This window comes from Borostomias antarcticus (genome assembly GCF_949987555.1).
Source record: "Borostomias antarcticus genome assembly, chromosome: 9".
In the NCBI taxonomy this organism is placed as follows: Eukaryota; Metazoa; Chordata; class Actinopteri; order Stomiiformes; family Stomiidae; genus Borostomias; species Borostomias antarcticus.
This window is the reverse complement of record NC_140242.1, coordinates 13,575,062-13,590,509: the sequence shown is the minus strand read 5'-3', so window position 1 is coordinate 13,590,509 and position 15,448 is coordinate 13,575,062. Positions and strand designations below refer to the sequence as shown.

Here is a 15,448-nt window from a genome sequence, read left to right as displayed (position 1 = left end):
CGCACCTGCACTCCCTCCCTCAGGGTGAGTATGGACTCCAAGTCCCAGAAGTTGGTAGGGATCCTGAGAAGACACCTTATCCAGTTCAGCTCTCATTATCAAGCAGGCAGTCTCGAGGACGACCACACTCCCAACATCCTCACCGCTCCCCTGGACTTGTATGTATGACTTGTAGCAGTGCTGAGAATCAGCTTTAAGTTGATGTACGGGTCGGTCATACTCACATAAGCTGTCAATGGTTCTGACATACATCTCTCCCTGTCTGCTCCTCCCCTCTCCTCAAAACACACACACACACCCTGTGCTCCAGTATCATGGCTGACCTGACACTGGCAGACATGAACATGTTGTTGTTCCGCTGTGACGCTGAGGAGAAGGAGGATGGTGGAGGCTGCTATGACATTCCTGCCTGGATGCCCCTCAAGTACGGTGGCCTGCAAGGTACAAAACCTGCAAGGGAAAATGACACCTACCAAGGATCTCACAGCTCTGTGTTATCAGTCCAGTTATTCCATACTCACATTTCATCTCATATAATTTACTCTATGAACAATAGTTGAGGAATAGTTGGATGAAATCCAATAATACTGTATTAGTTTTAACAGATTTGTCATTGTTTGATAGATTAACTGACATCTTGTAATTGCCTCAGGTTTGATGTCGGTCATGTCAGAGATCCGTCCCAAGAACGACCTGGGCCACCCATTCTGTGACAACCTGCGCCAGGGAGACTGGATGATCGACTACGTCAGCAACCGTGTGGTCGCCAAGGGAGGGGCTCTGGGGGAGGTAGGCGGCCAGAATCATTTCAACACATAAACATTAGCTCTGACTTCTGGAGGAAGGACCGGAATCACACATAAACATTATCTCTGGGGGAAGTAGAATCACCTCAACACATAAACATTAACTCTGGGGGAGGTAGAATCACCTCAACACATAAACATTAGCTTGGGGAGGTAGAATTACCTCAACATATAAAAATTAGCTCTGGGGGAGGTAGAATCACCTCAACACAGAAACATTAGCTCTGGGGGAGGTAGAATCACCTCAACACATAAACATTAAATTGGGGAGGTAGAATAACCTCAACATATAAAAATTAGCTCTGGGGGAGGTAGAATAACCTCAACACAGAAACATTAGCTTTTCCCAAGAGGTCTCTGCTCCTATCTTTCTCACCTCTTTCTACCCCTTCCCTTGCCCTCCCCCCCCACACACACACAAACACACAGTTTTAAATCTTTTTTTTGTGTTAGATTAATGTTGCAAGCCTCTTAGCCTGACCAACAACAAACAGGGAGACCACACCAAAAGATTGCCAGGTTTATTGTACCAACCACAAAATAGATTTATTTCCAGATTATAAATGGTGCATGAAGAGCACAGACCTCCGCCCATGAATGCATTCCGTGGCTCTGTGCGCACACGTGCATACGAGCAGGACATGTTTGGTATTGCTGCATTCATGGTATTGCTGCAATGAATGGAGGTGAAGGGCCAGCTGTGTTTGGGTGGAGACCGATTTGCATGAAACTCGGTGGAGGGGTGTAGCATGGGCCAACTTGGAACCCGTTAAATTTGGAGCGGATCCGAATCACGGGGCGGGTCCACGAGCCGTTTCTAGGTTTGTTTGTTTGTTAGCAGGACTACAAAAAAAACACCAGACCGATTTTCATGACACTCGTGGAGGGGTGTAACATGGGTCAACTTAGAATCCATTAAACTTTGGAGTGGATCCGAATCACGGGTCAGGTCCACGAGCCGTTTTTTGGTTTGCCCATTCACCTCCATTCATTTTTTGGAATAGGATTATGCAAAAACTAGGAGGGGTGTAGGAATGGATCAACTTGGGACCCATACAATTTTGGAGCGGATCCAAATCATGGGGCGGGTCCAAGCTCACGACCTAACGAATGCAGCAATACCATGTCCTGCTCGTACGCTCGTGTGTGCGCACAGAGCCACAAATTGCATTCATGGGCAGAGGTGAAAACTGCCCTGTCGCTGGGGCAGAGGTGAAAACAGAAAACCGCCAGTGATCCTGGGTGGGCCGGGAGGATTACAGGATTAATACAGCTTTCTGACAAAACAAAAGCACGTAACATGCTGTATGTACAGTACAGTGTGTGTTGCTATCCACAGTACAGTGTGTATTGCTGTGTGTACAGTGTGTGTTTGTGTCCTGCAGGTGGGGAGGTGGTTCCAGGCCATGTTTGTGTACCTGAAGCACATTCCTCGTTACCTGGTGCCGTGCTACTTCGATGCCATCATCACTGGGGCCTACAACACAGCCCTAGATGTCGTCTTCAATAAGATGTCAAGGTGGGAGTTTGCGTCATATTCTTTGATGCGAACATGTGAATTTGGGCTTTAAGGTAAACAGTGGCCGGTGTAAAATGATTCATATCAATTGTTAAAATGTTTCCCTCCGGCTCCACCAGCTTTGTGCAGAATGGTTCCACCCTGGTAAAGCAGCTGTCTCTGGGGTCGTTGCAGATGTGCGGGGTGGGCAGCTACCCCGCCCTGCCCCCCCTCTCCCCAAAGCTCAAAGATGTGCCCTACCGCCTCAGTGATGTCACCAACCAGGAAGAGCAGTGCTGCGTCTCCATGGCAGCAGGTCAGACTTTTAAAATGTGGTCATCTACTCTATACTGTTTATCCCACACACTTAAATGTACATATGTCTGTATATCTCAGTATCCGTGTTTATCTCTCTCTCTTCCCACACACACATGCTACAGTTTTTTTAATACCTGTTATCTGTCTGGCTGTCTTGATTCAGGCCTCCCTCATTTCTCGTCGGGGATCTTCCGCTGCTGGGGCAGAGACACGTTCATCTCCCTCAGAGGCCTGATGCTGGTGACAGGAAGATACCTGGAGGCCAGGTCAGAACCTGAGAGGAGGGGAGAGGGGGAGATCAGAACAGAGGAGAAGAGGGGAGAAGATGGGGGAGGAGGAGAGGAGGGGACAGGGGAGGAGGAGATCAGAACAGAGGGTTGGAGGGGAGAAGATAGGAGAGGAGGAGAGGGGGGAAGAGGGGAGTAGGAGGGGAGGGGAGAGCACAGCAGACTCCTTACAGAAGTATACTACTCCCACACATCCAACCCCCCAACTACACTGTCTCCATGAGCTGTTACCTCACGGTCTGAACCAGGCACTTGGCTTTGTCCCCCTGGTGTCCACAGGAATATCATCCTGGCGTTTGCGGGCACGCTCCGCTACGGCCTGATCCCCAACCTGATGGGCCGGGGCACAGCCGCCCGCTACAATTGCCGCGACGCCGTCTGGTGGTGGCTGCAGTGCGTGCAGGACTACTGCCGCATGGCACCCAACGGCACCAACATCCTCATGTGCCCGGTCTCCAGGATGTACCCCACCAACGTGTCGCAGCCGCAGCCCGCCGGAACCTGGGTGAGAGAGAGACGCGCAGCCCTTTAATAACTGGCTCTGTTATAAGTGATATTGTAGCTGTTGTATTTATCCGGCTGTCTTGCCTCTCTGCACCCGTGACGTCGTCACCACTGCAGGACCAGCCCCTATACGATGTCATCCAGGAAGCCATGCAGCGCCACATGCAGGGTATCGAGTTCAGGGAGGGCAACGCTGGACCGCAGCTTGACCGCAACATGAGCGATGAAGGCAGGTGAACCGCCAAGCAACGCCACATAGAGGAGAATATCCAGTTACAGTTTTAGACCGTATCCAAGAGACTGACCAATGGTTTGTATGACAGTTGAACTGTAAATTAATGATTGGTGTAAATATACTGTATACATCAGAGAAAAGTAGCGATCAGCAGATCCGGCTCAAAGCCTTATTATGTTCTAGTTTTTTCCCCTAACTCCTTAGTAGTAGGGTTGCAAAATTCCAGGAACATTCACAAACTTAACAAAATTCCCAACCGGAATTAATGGGGATTAAAAGGAATAAACATTAATAAACAGGAAATTTATGGGAATTAATGGGAATAAATTCCCAGTTTAATCCCGTTTATTCCTGTTAATTCCCATGGGAAGTTTGTGAATATTCCCATAATTTTGAAACCCTACCTAGTAGTTATCCAGCCTGTGTCTCTATACCCCAGGGTTCAACGTGGAGGCCAAGGTGGACGAGAACACAGGGTTCGTCTATGGAGGAAACCGCCATAACTGTGGCACCTGGATGGACAAGATGGGAGAGAGTGAGATGGCTCACAACAAAGGAATCCCAGCCACTCCTCGGTACCAGCGACTCCATGTTGATCATCTGAACTGCTTCACTCACTGCTTGTAATTACTGGTATCCTATTTCAGTATATACTTCTGCTAAGGTAAAGTGTGTGTGTGTTCCAGGGATGGTTCTGCAGTAGAGATAGTGGGTTTGTGTAAGTCGACTCTGCGTTGGTTGATCCAGCTTCACAAGAAGGGCCTGTTCCCCTACACAACCGTCACCATCCGGAGGCAAGGTACTCCTCAAAAACACAACCCAGCTCCAAAACACTAACCAAATATAATATTTGTAGTGTATTATCAATTCTAGTACTGTTTTGATTCAATCTGTGATGATTGATGGCGTCTGCAATTGAAACAGTAATTATTATGGCCTGTCCTAGATCGGAATCTCTCTGTGACCTATGAGGAATGGAACAGCAAGATCCAGGAGAACTTTGAGAAGTTGTTCTACGTGTCCCACGAGCCGCAGGACCCCAACGAAAAGCAGCCCAACCTGGTCCACAAGAGAGGCATCTATAAGGACAGCTACAGGGCCTCCAGCCCCTGGTGCGACTACCAGCTACGGCCCAACTTCACCATCGCCATGGTCGTGGTAGGTTTTGTAGGGCAGTGTGTGTGCATTCATGTACGCGGGTGTTTTATGCATGTTCATGCTTTATGTCCTCACCGTGCGTGTGTGTGTGCGTACGTGCGCGTGTGTGATTGTCCCAGGCCCCTGAGCTGTTCTCTGTGGAGAGAGCCTGGGAAGCCCTGGACGTGGCTGAGAAGAAGCTGCTTGGCCCCCTAGGAATGAAGACTCTGGACCCAGAGTGAGTTCCCTCACCTCAGACCTCCAGCTGAGGTTTCAGAAGGAGTCAGGTTTACCATAACGTAAGACCTGGCCAAGAAAGCCCCAGCTACAGAACTGGCATTTATACTGTTGCATGACTTTTACCAATGTGATACAATACCACAAATTTGAACTATCAGGGTGGAAGTAGAAGTTAACTTGATGGGTGTCATTTTCTCCCTGTTGACATCTTTTTCTTTTTCCTGTCGTCTCTCTTCTTCTACAGTGACATGGTGTACTGTGGGGTCTATGACAACGCCCTGGACAATGACAACTACCACGTGGCTAAGGGCTTCAACTACCATCAGGGACCTGTGAGTGCATTCACTATCTTTACAAACACCCCTGTCCACAAGGAGCCTTTTTCTGGAGGCCATTCTGAATTAATTTCCTTTTACGGTTTCCTTCTCCCAGGAGTGGCTGTGGCCAGTAGGCTACTTCCTGCGCGCTAAACTTTACTTTGCTAAGAAAATGGGACCGGAGATGTACGACAAGACTGTCTACCTGGTGAAAAATATCCTGTCTAGGCACAACGTCCACTTGGAAAGGTAGCGTCCAACCCCAGTACTGCTGTCTGGTCTTTGGTGACCACACACCTATTTATCATGATGACTTGCAATAGTTAAGCTTATCCTTATGACATTATCATGATTGACAGCGTTGCCTCACGTCAAATACTGCTGTGACTTTGTCTGCTCTGATCATTCATTGGGCTGCATAAAGATGACATCACCTGTTATAAGACGTTGACTAGTCTGGACTCAAGCGCCACAAAACATGACCAGAGCGGCGCAGCCAGTGCCAGTGCATTAGCATACCTTTCAAATCCAGCTGCATTTGAATATTATTTCATTGGGAGCCTATAGTCAGAACTAAATGAAAAAATAATTTAGGTAATACATTTTACTGTTAAACGTTAGCATGTTTCATTGACGCCAAAAATAAACCGGCGAAATAGAGGATCTGTCCATGTATCTTTTATTGGTGAGTGCTACCATGCATCTTTGATGTCCTTTTTGATGTAATACACCTTACTGTTTGTGTAATAAAAACCTCTGTGAAATGAGAGTCAACATGGAAGAAAGTAAAGTAAATCACACCTTGTGTGCCGGGTATGCTACCGACAGCTCGCTAGAGTGCAGGACTCGTTAGCAATACTTGAAAAGTGGAAATCTGCGGTCAGAGGCCATATCAGCCTCTCCGCACAGCCTGCTATCCGCATGGGCCAATCAGCATCCGATACAAAATCTGATTGGATTGTCATTGGTGTCCACAGATATGATAGCTTGTTCCCAGAAGTTCTTGCCGTAGTGAGAGCTTCTGGGTACTCAGAATACTATCTGCATGCTCTCTCAGGTCATCGTGGAAGGGCCTGCCGGAGCTGACCAATGAGAACGGCCAGTACTGCCCCTTCAGCTGTGAGACCCAGGCGTGGTCCATCGCCACCATCCTGGAGGTCCTACACGCCCTGTGAGCCAGCGGACGCGACCCTGGTCCTCTCATCGTTGTGCCAGTCTGCCTGCCCCCATGGACTAGCCAGCTTCCTCAACACAATCAATCACTCCACCTGTCAATCACCAGTGATGGACACCAACTCCCTCAGCACACCATACCAGCCTGTCTGTCTGTAATCTGTGGTTTGTGATGGTGAGCATCACTGATACAGGACTCTGCTTCTTAACATCATCTATGAAAGAGAACATGCTTCCTTCCTCAATGCTATATGCACCAGTTCACCAAGGAGAACCAGTTCTGTATTATCATATATGGTGTTTTAAGAAGGGGGGGGGGGCGGAGATATATACCTGCTGAGTAATGTTCTACCACCTATCCTGCCTACAACTACTGAGTCACTGGATGTTTGTTACTGTGACCATTTCATGAATAAATGTGCCGTGGATGGGCGCCAAGTCCCCAACCTCTCTCTCTCTCTCTCACTCACTCACACACACACACACTTCCTGACATTACCAACACGAGTCACTAGCCTCATGCTTAGCTGCTTGAAACAAAAGAAAATCTAATGGCCCGTTTCAGCTACATGACGCAAGCAAAAGACGTCATGCATAGTCCACGTCTAGCCAGAAAGATCTTGAAATTGGTTTTCGTTTTTCCCGACGCAGCTTGTGAGATGTATGATATTCCATAAGCAACATCAATATGTGGTTATAAGGTTTTTTGTTTCATTTATTTGACATGCATAGCTTATGCATAGCCACGATTTAGCTCTCAATTCGACCGACTATTTAGCCGACTCTAGCCCAAACGGGCTCGTTACAGTTTTTGCCTACACAGCTTGAGATATCCGTATTATTAATATTATCATAATTTGCAATGTCAATAATAAATACACTGTTATCATTTCATTGGCTATTATAGCCTGCATCTATGTTAGCCCATCAAGTGAGGTCATTTGACATGGGCTATGCATAGCCCAATTTGACCGACTTCTAGCCAAAATTCATTAGTTTTTGCCTACGCAGCTTGTGAGATAGATATTCATATTATTAAAGGTATATTCATATTATTAAAGGTATATTCATATTATTAAAGGTATATTATGTAAGCTGTCAACGGACGCTTAGATAATTTTCATGAGGACTGTAGGGGGCGACGCAGCACTACCAAAACGCTAAACACGGATGAAAATGAAGCGATATGGCAGAATACAAGACGCATTTAAGTCAAAAACAGTCTGAAAGTCGATTTACCTCAAAACGCAAAAATCAAGTTTTATTTGGATTTGTATGGGTAAGCCAGGCTTACCATGGCTTATAGGAGCAATCACCACTGGGTCTCTGCTGTCTGTCTCTCCTCTCCGACTCATCTCGCCAGCAGTGTTGCCAACTCTTCAGTAAGGGAAGTAGCTATTGGCTGTCCCAGAAGTCGCTAGAAGTAGCTAGATGGCGGTGTGTGTGTGGGTTCTATTAATACATACATGGTGTGTGTGTGTGTGTGGGGGGGGGGGGGTGAAAATACAAAAACTATTTACATATTTACAAACGTTTTTGTTATTGTTGCTGTATAACATTAGTTTTTTGTTTTTTTTACAGTGCAACCCTAGTAGCCTACATTAGCCATGTGACGATGATGGGCATGGACAAAACAATCAAACTATTTACTTATTTACAAACTTGTTTTTTTGTTGCTGTATAACATTAGCTTTTTTCTTTTAAACAATGTAGGTCTGTAAACCTAAAGAATAACTGAAAATAATATAGATTTCCTTAATTATAACGTAGGCTATTTACAAACATGTAATACGATTATCTAGGTAAACTAGCCGTTTCTGACAATACGATTGGTTGTTGCGGGAGGGATCCCATCTTGTGTGGTGTGTGTGTGGGCGAGCGAGGGAGAGAGGACGTGAAGGCAGCAAAAAAGGTTCTCTCTCGTCGTGACTCGTGAGCTGAGTTGAGTTCCTTGTCGACACAATAATTCCCCAAATGACCAGAAAAAGTAACTAGATTTGTCGCTAGTCGCTTTTCATGAAATAAGTCGCCAGGGGGGTCTGGAAAGTCGATAAATCTAGCGACAAAGTCGCTAAGTTGGCATCACTGATCCCGTCGTCCTTCCCCCAAGGGCAGCCAGGAGCAGACAGTAGGCAGCATGCAGGGGACGCGCCGAGGGACCACCCAAGTGCTCCTGTCTGTCTTAGCCAGGGACAGACAGCGTTAGTGATCTGTTCTTCTGCATGTTTTTTTGTATTGGGTTCTTTCTGGGGGAAACCCTTGCGAACATGGGACGAACATGCAAACTCCACACAGAAAGGAGGTGTGAGGTCACAGTACTAGGTACTGCGCCACTGTGCCTCACGTGAGTGATTTTGGGGTTCAAGTGTCTTGCTCAAGAACACTTCGGCACACTCGGGAAGCTGGGATCGAACCGGGAACCGGGGACCTTGCGAACCCCAGCCAGCCGCTTTACCTCCTGAGCTGTCCTCCTCCAGGAGCAGTTGGCAGCCTCGTCAGTGGCGCCCGGGGACCAAGTCCCCCCCCCCCTCCCACAACCCTTACTCCGGGAGACAGGACATTCAATTTAAAAGCAACAGCAGAAGAGGACGCAGCTACAAATATTTCAAGACATGATAATCGGTGCGACCCCCTATACTATGAAACCGAATGGAATACATAACAGGCCACCATTCCACTGTTCTTATACAGTATATCCATCTGAGTTCAACAAGTGGGATGGCTCTCATGTCATGGGTGTGATGTCACAATGCTGTTCCCTGGAGCATATATTTAGAATGCTTGATTCTGTGGTCTCCAAGGGAATTAGAATGTTTACTAACAAGGTCAGACAAAGTGTTCACACTCCTTCATTGCATTTACTTTGCGAACAGTACAGTCCAACAACAATTTTCTCTTCGACATGACCAACAACTCCACAAGAATTACTGAAAGGATGTACGTAAGAATGCCATGTTGGCGTTTCTCGTCAGAGGGGAGAGAGCGCCAGACCATGCGCATGGACATGCTGAACCTGGGGAGGGTCCTGCTGTCCCTGACCAAAGCCGTGCAGGTCTTAGCCATGTTCCATCAGGCCTACATACCACGCGTGGTGCCTGCAGGATCACTCCGGTGCTCGATCCTGGCCTTCCGCGTTGGCCCCGGCACTGGCTTCCTGCACCACGACGAGAACATGCCGCCGGTGTTTGAGCCCCACCTGCAGCCCCCTAACGCAAGGCCTGCTCCAGGACACCCGGATGAGAGGACCCAGCAGGCAGCGGAGCCCCTTCCATAATTCCCCAAATGACCAGAAAAAGTACCTAGATTTGTGGCTAGTCGCTTTTCATGAAATAAGTCGCCAGGGGGGTCTGGAAAGTCGCTAAATCTAGCAACAAAGTCGCTAAATTGGCATCCCTGCTCGCCAGAAATGCTGCGCCGGTGTTTGCTTCCTCGTTCGGTTCCTCGTTGTGAGTGTTGGAGATCCGCCCACAAAGCAGCCTTTCGGGGATAGGCCTAACGTCACACACACTAACCCTAACAAGGACGACCGGAGGAAAAAAAACACACACGGAAAACCGGACATTATCATAAATTTATAACCCCCCCCTGGATGCCCCCGACAGGACGTGAAAAGTGAACATATGTCCGGGTAAAAGAGGACGTTTGGTTACCCTACAGTAAAAACCCATTTACGGGTTTTCCACCTGTCGCTTTTGTCAATATGGCGAAAACATGTCTTAGACGTTCTAACCGAATATCACCGAGATTTAAACTAGAAATCAATATGTTGAAAAAAGTGTTGTGCTCGCTGGGATGGTAGGGCTAAGGTAGACGTCAGTGATAGTTGCGCTGACAGCCCAAATAGCCGAGATTTAGCTTAGACGTCAGGGACTTCTATTAGCCGAAAATTGCTTGCTGGTTTGCTTACATGATATAGACCTATAGCCTACATCCCACAAGCTGCGCCGGCAAAAAACGAATTCTAACCAACTTCATGATCTTTCTGGCTAGAGGTGGATTAGCGTTTCCTGAATAAATAATTCATGGCTACCTGCCCATAGACATATCTATGTACCTGCCTACTGACTCCGACTGTCTCCTCCCATTCTGTGTTGTAGCCTACCGTCTACAGTAGCCTATACTACACCCACAAGTGTGCCTTCTCGTCTAGTCCGCCCCTAAGAAAGCTGTTTTTACGTGGGTTGGAAAAGTAATCTTATCACAGACAGTAGGCTAACGTGATTGAGGGCTGCACAGCTCGTAGGCTATATTCTAAATAGTTATTAATTTATAGATGTATCGCCACATTTTCTTGCTCGCCTGCATTCTTCAGGTCGGGCGATGCTTCCCCAATGGTTTTGTTTCGGCAAGTTGTAAGGACATGACACCGGGGCACGAGGTTGCGGTTCAGACCGGTGCTGCTCCGTTCACCATCACCGCGGACAAGACCAGCTATGCCGCTGGAGAGATGGTTACAGGTGGGTGAAGAAATATAGCCTACCCTACTAACACAGTACGTAAAACTGACGGGACACATTGGTGTAATTGTGGTAACTTTGCGACGTCACCAGCAGCGGACCTAGCTGACACCTAGCTGACACTTGCCTTTTCAGTCGCAAAATAACCAAAATAGCCGTCCTCAAGGACACTGTAAGGGAACGTAGCCGCCACTGCTGCTTAAATCCGTAACTACGATGTAATTAAATAACGTGACAATGTGGTTAGATCACAGTCCCAATCTGACTTTATTGGAAATGTGTCACAGTGGGTCAGAACATTTGTAAATTACTTAGGTTTTAAAATAAATTTTGAAGTCATACAGTTACAGAATTGTAATAATGAGGAGAAATCCTGCATGTCTGTTTTGTGTGTAATTTCTCATTTACAGTTAATATTAACACTAAAGATTTGCAGTCTAGGCCTAATAAAAAGAATGATAAAAAATATGCCTATGAATAAAGTCCTAATTTTGCAACCTAAATGTGAGCAATGAACGCTGAGCATTGAACGTAGAATGCAAGGCATTGGGCTACTAGGTGACACAATTGAATAACTAGACAAACAAGTTACACACTCTGTGCCAGTAGGTGGCTGTATGCACATCCGCCACTAAACCCAGCGAAGGAGAAGAAGAACGGTAAACTTCCGCTCCGTTTGAAACAAACGATGGAGAAAGACCAACACGCTGTCTGTCCCCGCGACAACACAGTAAGTATCTCAATTTCAATGTATACATTAGTAAGTATACATACATACTATGTATTTTGGTATCGTCCCAGATAAAACACCAACGTTATGTGCAAGCTACCCTTTTGTAATGATTATCTATATGGAGATGCTCTTTCCAATGTTAGCTAACTAGCTAGCCAGCTAACGTGATTAGCCTTTTTCTGTACATCATGGCTAGCTAAGTAGCCTACGTAAAATTACTCTCGTAATTATTGTTATAACTAGCTTTTGTGTAATTGTAGCTTAAATTATAATGTTGGCTTGGCAACTTGAGAATATTTCAGTTGTGTACACTATAACTTTTGTGAAGTGTTGTCGTGGGCCATTGTTTCCTAATTACGGGCAATGGTGGTCTAGCAGGCTCGCGCGAGCTCCTGCACGTTCGTACTGTTTCATCGCTTGGAATAAAATGTGATAATTAGCTTACTCATTGATTTCGCATTAACCCACGACACCGTTAGTATGTGTTTGTTTTTAGGCATTCTTTTTCAGATTTTAACGTTAAAAGAATACTAGAAGCCCCAACAACGGAGCTAGGCTAGCTAGCAGGATTTGTTATAGCAGACATCTTGGCTTTTGGCACGTGGTCCTGTGGAGTGTGCATGTCAGCCAACGAGAGGGTCACCCACCCACTTTCTCTCTCTCTCTCTCCCCTCCCATGCTCTCAGTTGCCAACCTCCCAGTTCTTGTTTGAACTGAGCAAGAAGCAGGTGAGCGGGGCAGGAAGAGGCGCTAAGACGGGGACAGGCGTGGCCAGGGGCAGTCCTGGGACAGCACCACAGGCTCTGTGAGTCTTGTTCAGTTGAATGCCCTCATGAGTATTAACAGAAGAGCACCATATACATATGCACACATACAGTCTAACATGTCGCTCTCTCCTCAGCTCAGCCCAATGGTCTCTGATGGTTCTGTCTGGCCAGCCCTTAGGTGGAGAAACACCTGATCATCAATATAGGCAGGCACACGTAAGTACAAATGCACATAAGTTTCCATAGACGGGATAAACAAATGGGAATATTGATATTGAGTTAGCGGTAGACATGTGAGATTCATAAGACGCATCACTGACGCCAGTGACGCCACAATATCAGGGAAATTGAGCAATTGCTTCCCTGTAGTGCAAACTTGCAAGATTCGCTCAGTTATTAACCCTTCTTGCCTTTTTTGTTGTTGGTTTTCTCTCTCCTCCTTCCTCTCTGTGCAGTTCTCCTGTGTGCTGAGCCGCTATCCCATGTATTTCCACTGCTGACAGGGTAGAGCTCAGCCCCATGCAGAAGTGAGTGATGAGGAGAGGGAAGATCATTTTCCCGTTTTTTTTCCCTCCAGTTTTAGGAACCGTCTCAAGAATGTGTTCCCCACTTTTATGCCTTTAAATCAGGGTTGGAGTATTCCAGGTGTGTGGCCATGGCCATGAACACCAGTAGAGGAGAGAACCAAGTGTCTCATTCTCTCTCCACAGTTTTGTGGTTGTAACCCCCCACTAGCTACATATTCATTCAATCTTTATTTAACCTTGTGAATCAATTGAGAGTAAGCTCTCATTTACAATGACGTATAATCACTCTATATTTGAACTTGTACTACAGGTGAGATAATCCTTTTTAATGGTCTCTCTCATTCGCTCTCCTAGCTGTGATGTTACAGTTGTGCAAGACTTGGGTGTTCTCCTGCTCTGAGTGCCCATTCTCCTATACCTCCCAGATCTACCTCCACAAGCACATCAAGAGGAGCCATGACAACCTCTGTCTCTGCTGAGGAACACACAGAGCATTATGAAGTAGCCAGTGCCTTGGCGAAGGTGTTTGAGCAGCAGTCATCAATGGATTAACTCCCAAGACACAAGGAAGAGACAGCGCAACACACGCTATGACTCCAGTGACGAAGGTAATATAATAAAGTGCATTCAACAGTCCCAAAAGAGTACTACTTGAGTTGACTAATCTGAGCTAATTTACCTCTACTATATGTTCCAGTGCCCAGGCAGCCGGTCGGCAGAACTCAGACCAGACCAGCTATGCCAGGTGCCAGAGCCGGAAGGCCTGCTCTGCCAGTTATCAATGCAGGTATCCATGCATGTTTGTGTTGGTGAAATGTCTATGCATATTTGCACACTTACAGTTAACTCAGGACTTTCGGAAGACTCATGTACTCAGTTCACTAATTCGCTCATCTCACATCTCACTACTCGGCAGTAGATGTTCATCGCCCGGGTCCTTTGAGCCAAGGCGCTGTGAGCCCAGGCCCTTCAGCCCTTCAGACGTCCAGGCACGAGCAGCATGCATCAGCGATTAGCACCCCGGCCAGACCGGGGTGTTAGGGTCTGACATGTCTCATGTCGAGTTGATTCTTCCCCTTATGCCAGAATCACTACGCCGCCAGCACCATAGTTTCCTGCTCATCCCTTTATCCTCTGGTTTTCAGGTAGTTCTCTGATGCCATCGCCTGTGAGACCAACAGCTCCAGCAGGGTTGCCATCAAGCTCTGCAGATGCTGGTATGCTGAATTTTGTGAACTACTTCATGCTGCATGTAGGGATGTACTTTGAGCTGAATATCCATTATGGGACCGTACAATTACTTATAGCCACATCTGTGTTTAATATCCAGACTTCCAGAGGATGATGTGTCAGCAGTTCTCCAGCGTCATGCAGAGTCTGAGGGAGATGGCACAGACAATGATGAGGCTGGAGCAGAGACTGTCCGGCGAGTCTGCAGACAGCTATCGGGGAGCAGTACTGGATGACCTGCACCCTGCTAAAACGGAGGAGGAGCTGCTGGTCTTGGAGGAGCAGCTGAAGGACAAGGATCATCAAAGGAAGATGGTGAGTAACTTCAGGGCAGAACTTTGTTCCTTATTTTTGCAGAGAAGTGTTAAGGAAATGTAAAAGTAAATGATTGTCTTTATGTTTTGCAGACACGATATCTGAGTTCCATTGGCGGCAAAGATCTGCCAGATGTGGTCCGGCGGGTGCTGTCAGCCATTGCCATACACAGAGTGTGGTGTGTCTACAGCGTCCATGGGAAGAGGGGGAAGAAGCCACTGAAGAATATGACCCTCTACAATGTCATATTACGTAAGGGATTGTTCATATTTTCGCAAAATAATACATTGTCTTTGCTTCATGCCATGTGCATTGAAACCATTCCCTTTTTGGTTAAAAGGTGCAGTTATGGCCTGTAAGCCAAGCACCACTGTGACGGAGGTGTCTGCCCAGCTGCAGGAGATGCTGAAACATGCCCCTGCTCGATGCAAAAAGGTATGTGATGTCAGGCAGTTAATTTTCTCGTATCCAGTGACATGGCACGCTTCCAATGAACGTATGCGACTTGCTTTTACAGCCATTTCATTATGTCCTTAGGCATCTGCTCCAGCCCAGCTGACCTCCCCAGCCCAGCCCCTGACCGCAGCTCCAGCCCTGACCACAGTGGAGTATTCAGATGAGGATGACCTCTTCTGCCCAGACCCTCGATTCAGATGTGGGACCCCCAGCCCGTCTCCCTAAACCTGCTTTTCCAGCCTGCCAGGATGGATGCCTTTTTTGTAAATAGTTTTTGTAAAATTTAACCTTTTTTGTGTGGGATACAACGGTCTGTTCCCGGTCTGCCTGCCACAGAATGCGCACTGTTTCATTTTTGTTTTTAGAACTTTTGCAATTGTCAGATAATGGGTTGCTAGCCAGAGCTTGTACATGCTTTTTTTTGCTTTTCTGGCTATGCGTAATGTGA

General features: G+C 46.9%; 2 protein-coding genes across 3 annotated transcripts in view; both read left to right on the top strand.

Moving 5' to 3' along the window:
* Positions 1-6,703, top strand: part of LOC311312845 (glycogen debranching enzyme-like) — a 35,774-nt gene extending 29,071 nt beyond the window's left edge. Inside the window, exons 21-35 of the mRNA XM_084442852.1 lie at positions 24-158; positions 311-441; positions 653-789; positions 2,192-2,325; positions 2,445-2,620; positions 2,786-2,888; positions 3,189-3,414; positions 3,531-3,642; positions 4,088-4,223; positions 4,335-4,447; positions 4,595-4,806; positions 4,926-5,023; positions 5,270-5,357; positions 5,458-5,591; positions 6,400-6,703. Coding sequence (XP_084298978.1) covers positions 24-158; positions 311-441; positions 653-789; positions 2,192-2,325; positions 2,445-2,620; positions 2,786-2,888; positions 3,189-3,414; positions 3,531-3,642; positions 4,088-4,223; positions 4,335-4,447; positions 4,595-4,806; positions 4,926-5,023; positions 5,270-5,357; positions 5,458-5,591; positions 6,400-6,517 — 2,053 coding nt within the window. The 3' untranslated portion in view covers positions 6,518-6,703. The remainder of the gene's footprint in view (positions 1-23; positions 159-310; positions 442-652; positions 790-2,191; positions 2,326-2,444; positions 2,621-2,785; positions 2,889-3,188; positions 3,415-3,530; positions 3,643-4,087; positions 4,224-4,334; positions 4,448-4,594; positions 4,807-4,925; positions 5,024-5,269; positions 5,358-5,457; positions 5,592-6,399) is intronic.
* Positions 6,704-11,566: 4,863 nt separating this feature from the next.
* LOC311313259 (uncharacterized protein) lies at positions 11,567-15,235 on the top strand. Of its 2 annotated transcripts, XM_084443366.1 has the most exons (11): positions 11,567-11,702; positions 12,392-12,510; positions 12,607-12,688; positions 12,928-12,999; positions 13,425-13,607; positions 13,697-13,786; positions 13,916-14,216; positions 14,330-14,544; positions 14,637-14,796; positions 14,885-14,979; positions 15,082-15,235. In XM_084443366.1, exons 7-11 carry the CDS (start codon positions 14,156-14,158, stop codon positions 15,223-15,225), a joined length of 675 nt encoding a protein of 224 aa, XP_084299492.1. In that variant the 5' UTR covers positions 11,567-11,702; positions 12,392-12,510; positions 12,607-12,688; positions 12,928-12,999; positions 13,425-13,607; positions 13,697-13,786; positions 13,916-14,155; the 3' UTR covers positions 15,226-15,235. The 2 variants fall into 2 exon arrangements, with proteins under 2 accessions (XP_084299492.1, XP_084299491.1); XM_084443365.1 differs by having other exon boundaries at positions 13,697-14,216.
* The last annotated feature ends 213 nt before the right edge of the window (positions 15,236-15,448 follow it).